Genomic DNA, 6,287 nt, shown 5'->3' with positions numbered 1-6,287 from the left:
AGACTCTATCTCAAAAAAAAAAAAAAAAAAATGAATCCTGATTTCAAAATTTTAAAATATGAAAAAATATGTCTTAGAATTGCTGAAATATGGTAAGTATGGAACCAGGATTCAAATTTAGGCAATCTGATTCCAGGGCTCATGCTCTTATCCAAGAAGGAGTTGTCCTAGGAAAGTCTCTTTTTCCAGACTTTTTTCTGTGAGGACCACTGAAAAGCTGTGATCCTGAAAATACCATTCTTTGCAGCTGTAGATAAGATTAAATGAATTCTTCTTAAAAACTTTTCACTAGGCCAGGTGCAGTGGCTCACACCTGTAATCCTAGCACTTGGCTTGAAGCTGGGAGTTAAAGACCTGCTGGAGCAAGAGCAAGACCCCAGCTCTACAAAAAATAGAAAAATTAGCCGGGTGTGGTGGTATGTGCCTGTAGTCCCAGCTACTCAGGAGGCTGAGGCAAGAGGGTCTCTTGAGCCCAGGAGTTTGAGGTTGTAGTGAGCTATGATGATGCCACTGCATTTTAGCCTTGCCAACAGAGCAAGACTCTGTCTCAAAAGAAAAAAAAGAACTTGTCACAAGAATACCCACAAACTATCTTCTGTCCTTTAGTAAAACATTTTTTAAAAGTATCTTTTGTTAACTTAGTTTTTCTTTCTTTGCAGTGTTTCACTCGAGGATTTGAGTACAAGAAACATCAAAGTGATCATACTTATGAAATAATGGTAATGACGAAGTTGTTGCAAATTTATGTTCATTTTATGTTCAAAACTAAGGGGAATTAGTTTTTCTTCATCTCCAAGTATCTTTCCCTTTTCTTTTTTCTTCTGAATTTGATAGTCATTATCCACTAAGTTTTTCAGGGTTTTGTGGACCTACTAACGTATTTAAGTACAAAAATAGTTTTATGTGCTCAGATTTTTGTTTCAAATTTAGAAAGTATTTAAAGGAAGTACTATTTGAGATATTGAAATGAGGATAGAAGGTATGCTGCTTTTTAGGCTTCTTGATAAACATGTAGCCAATGTGTTGTCCCTATCTACTAATAGTATTTTTATGTGATTCATGTGGGCAGTGGTGAAGTTTATGTCTGGCACTCCATTTCTCTGCCTTGGGAAAATTAGTTACTCTCTGAGAATTAAGTTATAAAATGAACGCAGGAATGAGTTAATACATAAAATCACTGAAGAGGCAGACTGGTTTATAAACAAGAACAGGATTTGGCTATAATTTGATTGAGGGTATTGCAACCTCTAGAGAAGGAATGAGAGTGTTGGTAGTATCCTTCCAAACCCTAGGTGGTTTCATGAGCCAAAGTGAATATCTAGTCTGCTTGATAAGTATGTATATTTGAAGATAGTTTTGTCAGTTATCAAAGCATATTAAACATGTAACTAAATCTCCTAGTTTACCAAACAGTTTTCCAACATTTGGCCTCCCGTGTAGTTTATCTTTTCTTTTTTTTATTTTTATTTCAGTATATTATGAGGGTACAAACATTTTGGTTACATTTTATGTCTTTGCCTCACCCAAGCCAGGATTAGAGGCATGCCCTTCCCCTCTACAGTACTCACTGCATCCATTAGTTGTGAGTTTACCCAACCCTCTCCCCGCCAACACCCTAATCCCTGGAGAATATTACTACCATGTGAGCACCATAGTGTTGATCAGTCAGTACCAATTTGATGGCGAGTACATGGAGCCTATTCTTCTGATCTTGTGATACCTCACTTCGGATAATGGGTTCAAGCTCTATCCAGGAAAATATAAGAGGTGCTAGATCACTGTCGTTTCTTATTATTGAGTAGTATTCTATTGTATACCTATACCAAATTTTAATAATCCATTCATGGATTGACAGGCACTTGGGTTGTTTCCACATCCTTGCAATAGTGGATTGTGCTGCCATAAACATTTGGGAGCAGATGTCTTTATTATAGAATGTCTTTTGCTCTTTTGGGTAGATGCCTAATAGTGCTATTACTGGATCTAATTTCTGTTTTTAACTCTTTGATCTCCAAATCCTTTTCCACAGAGATTACACTAATTTGCAGTCCCACCAGCAGGTGTAAGAGTGTTCCCGGGCCAGGCGCGGTGGCTCACGCCTGTAATCCTAGCACTTTGGGAGGCCGATGCGGGCGGATTGTTTGAGCTCAGGAGTTCGAGACCAGCCTGAGCAAGAGCAAGACCCCGTCTCTACTAAAAATAGAAAGAAATTAATTGAATAACTAAAAATACATATATAGAAAAAAAAAAAATTAGCCGGGCATGGTGGCGCATGCCTGTAGTCCCAGCTACTCAGGAGGCTGAGGCAGGAGGATCGCTTGAGCCCAGGAGTGTGAGGTTGCTGTGAGCTAGGCTGACGCCATGGCACTCACTCTAGCCTTGGCAAAAAGAGTGAGACTCTGTCTCAAAAAAAAAAAAAAAAAAAGAGTGTTCCTGTCTCTCCACATCCTCACCAGCATTTGTTTTGGGATTTTTTTTTTTTGATAGAGGCCAGTCTCACTGGGGTTAGGTGATATCTCATTGAGGTTTTGATTTGCATTTCTCTAATGATTAGAGATGTTGACCATTTTTCTATGTAGTTTTTCTTACAGGAAAGAATGCTGGCTGTCTTGATAGTAATAATTTCACATTATAGATTAACCTGTATTCGTTTTCTATTACTGCTATAACAAATTATCAAAAATTAGGTGGTTTAAGATAACACACATTTATCTTTCAATTCTGTAGGTCAGAAGACCATTAGGTTCAGCTCATTTGTTCCAGGTTCCATAGGCTGAAATCAAGGTGTTGGTTAGCCTGGGCTCCTATCTGGAGATGCTAGGGAAGAGTCCACTTGGCTTGTTCAGGTTGTTGGCAGAATTCACTGCCTCAAGGATGTAGGAATGATGGTACTGTTTTCCTTATTGACTGTTGGCCAGGACTTGTTCTCAGCTTCTAGAGGCTGCTTGCATTCCCTGGCTCTTGGCCCTCTTTCTTCAGCCTCAAAGCCAGTAGCATAGGAAGTCCTTGAGGGTCGTTGATGAAATACTGGGAATCTTTCTAACCTCTGCTGTGCTGAATCTCTCTGGGTGACTTTTCTGCCTTCCTCTTCTACTTTTAAGGGCTCTCATGTGATTACATTGGACCCATGTGGATAATCAGCTGATTAGTAACCTTAATTCCATCTGCAGAGTCCCTTCATAGTAGTACCTGGTTAGTGTTTGAATAATCAAGTGAGAAGAATCTTAGGAGGAGGAGGAGAATATCTTTCAAGTTCTGCTTACCCTAGCACTGTAGTGTATTTACTTCAATCTCTTAAAAGTTTAGAAAGGGTGAACAAGCTTCTCTGAGCCTGATCATCTGTGGGATCCTGTTAAAATGAGTTTCTGGGCTTGTAGTACGCAGAGTCAAATTCTAGACCACAGTGAATTAAAGAAGAGCTACTTAGTAAGAGTTCTTGGGAGCTAACTGGCTAGCCATCCTTTACCCATCTCTAAACACTTTTGGTATTTTAAAGAATGTCTTCACTAATTATAAGGCCTGGAATAAAAATGTTTTTCCCTTTTATTAATTGCAGAATGAATGATGGGTTAGGAGAGTGTGGTCAAAGTAGCTGTGGGCTTGAGTTCATTTCATCAAGGTTATCAGATCTTCAGAAAGCTGGTTTATTCTTTCCAAATTCATATAAGAATGTTTAGAGCCAGAATACAAATTTATTCATTTACATTGTGAAATAATTCCTTAAGGGATAATTCAGTATACCTTGGGTAGTTTGATTGTTATGCTTATTCACTGTAGGAAAGCTGACCATCAGCATTCTTTAGCTATTCTGGGCATAGTGTCTTCTGTATTATGCTGAAAGCATTAAGTTTCTCTGCAAATCCACCTAATTCTGATTACATCATCTTTTTCTCACATATTCAACACCCATACAAACACATTTCGAAGTTCTGTCCTTTACTTTGGGGAGCTTTTGGAGGTTACTAATACATTCTTCCTTTTTTTGGCCAAGTTCATCTATTCCCAGTGAATCTTCCCTTCTGTAGGAATGATGACCAAATTTTGGCTTTCCACACATGATGAAGACACTAAAAACTTGATTTTTTGCATTTGAAGCCTCAGATTACTTTAAATGGTTTTTAGTACTTTTGTCATCTCACAGTGTTGTATTTTTGGGAGTTACTCATGCTATGGTAGGTGGTGCATTAATCAAGATATCTGAATTCTGTGCCTATTTTTGTCTTATAATTCTTAGAACCTTGAACAAGTCAAGGCAGCTCTTTCTGCCACACCCTTTATATCAGTGATTTTTAAACTTTTAGTGCATAAGAATCACCTGGGAGCTTCTTATAAATGTATATTTCTACGGTCTACCTAGAAATTCTGCCTAGAGATTCTGGTTCAGTAGGGCTGAAGTTGTGTCCAGGAGTTCAATAATATTGATTCAGTGTTAAGTAAAACTGCCTTATACCTTTTTTTTTCGTGGTATAGAAAGTTTTTATTGTTTATCTCACAGTAAAGTTGGTAAGGGATAATTAATATTGTAATACACAGTTTTAGTAATAAGATAGTCTCTTCAACTAATGTGTGAGTTGTCATATTTACATGTCTCTATGGTACTTGCCAGATTATGAATTTAATATAGATGTAGATGCTGAAATTTCTCTCTTGGATCTCATAATATCTCATGTGCTAGGCATATTCCTAATTCATGCTCAGATAGAAATGTGTTGCGTATTGGTAGTATAATTTCACAAATCATAGGTTTTTTTCATCATTAACAAAAGATAAAACAATGTCCAAATTCCTGTGTAATCTGAAGGACTCCTGTGTGACTTTATTTTTTGATTTCATTTTATTAAAAACATTTTTTTTTAGATACGGAGTCTCTGTTGCCCAGCTAGAGTACAGTGCTATGATCATAGCTCACTATAGCCTTGGACTCCTGGGCTCAAACAGTCCTCTTGCCTCTGACTCCCAAGTAACTGGGACTACAGGCCACTTTCTTTTTTTACTTTTTATTATAGAGAATTTCAAATTTACACTAGACAGAATGGTGTTTGGTTATCTGTTGCTATATAGCAGCGACCTCAAAACTTCACGGCTTAAAATAACAGCCATCTTATTATCTCCCACAGTTTTTGGGTCTGGAATTCAGATCAGGAACAGTGAAAATGGCTCTTGGCTCCACATGATATGCTGAGGCTGGAAGTCCAAGAAGCTTTTTTCCCACATCTGTGGCACCTAATTAGGGTGGCTTGAATTGATTGGGAGCTAGCTGAAACATCTTAACTGCCTAAGTTCTACCTGGGTTCTTCTCCAGATAGTCTTAGGACCACTCCCTCTCCATGTGGCCTCTTTACATGGTATTTCCAGCAAGGAAGCTAGATTGTTTTACTTGGTGGCTTGGGCGTGCAAAAGTGGAAGCTGCCAAGCCTTTGTAAGCAAGTCACAGTTCCAGCCCATATTAAATGGGAAGGGACCACACAAGGATATGAATTCTAGAAGTTCATTAGAGGCCACCGTTGTAATCAACTACCACATATAGTAAAATAAAATTCCATATACCCATCACTAGCTCTTAAAATTATCAACTCATGGCTAATCTTGTTTTATCTAAACCTTCATCCCTCCAGATTATTTTGAAGTAAATGCCCCAAAGAGTATAGCATTTCATCTTTAAATGTTTTGTTAGGTCTCTAAGTAAGACTAGTAACTTTTCACATTTCCCCAATCATTCATAAAGGCTTAATTTTTAAAACCCTGCCCCCCTTTCTACCCCTGAAACAATCAGTGTTGTTATTTTTATCAACATAAATTGGTTTTGCATATTCTAGAACTGCATATAAATGGGATCAGACTGTATGTACTCTTTTGTTTCTGGTTTCTTTCACTCTGTTTTTGAGATTTATTTATGTTGTGTTTATTAATTATATGTTTGCTACTAATCATTCCTTTTAGTTATGGAGTAATAGTCTGCTGTACGATTATAACAGAGTTTGTTTATCCATGCTCCTAGTTTTTGTTTTTGATTTTTTTTTATTTGAGATGGGATCTTGCTGTGTTGCCCAGGCTGGTCTTGAACTCCTGGTCTCAAGCGAGCCTCTCACTCTGGCCTCCCAAGGTGCTGGGATTACAGGCATGAGCCATTGTGCCCAGCCTGAACATTCTTGAATAAGGCTAACTATATATTTTCATTTTTCTTGGATAAATACCTAGGATACCCAGGAGTCGAATTGTTGGGTGCTGGGTCACAGAGTAAATGATTATTTAACTTTTAAAGAAATGATTGAAAAGTTTTCCAAAGT

General features: G+C 37.8%; 1 protein-coding gene across 1 annotated transcript in view; it reads left to right on the top strand.

The window, feature by feature from the left end:
- Positions 1-6,287, top strand: part of TADA2A (transcriptional adaptor 2A) — a 47,307-nt gene that overhangs the window by 7,873 nt on the left and 33,147 nt on the right. The window contains exon 3 of the mRNA XM_012648644.1: positions 660-719. Within this exon, the coding sequence (XP_012504098.1) occupies positions 660-719 (60 nt within the window). The remainder of the gene's footprint in view (positions 1-659; positions 720-6,287) is intronic.

This window comes from Propithecus coquereli, unplaced genomic scaffold, assembly GCF_000956105.1.
Source record: "Propithecus coquereli isolate 6110/MARCELLA unplaced genomic scaffold, Pcoq_1.0 Scaffold291, whole genome shotgun sequence".
In the NCBI taxonomy this organism is placed as follows: domain Eukaryota; kingdom Metazoa; phylum Chordata; class Mammalia; order Primates; family Indriidae; genus Propithecus; species Propithecus coquereli.
The sequence above is the reverse complement of the archived record's forward strand: the minus strand, read 5'-3'. Positions and strand labels throughout refer to the sequence as shown.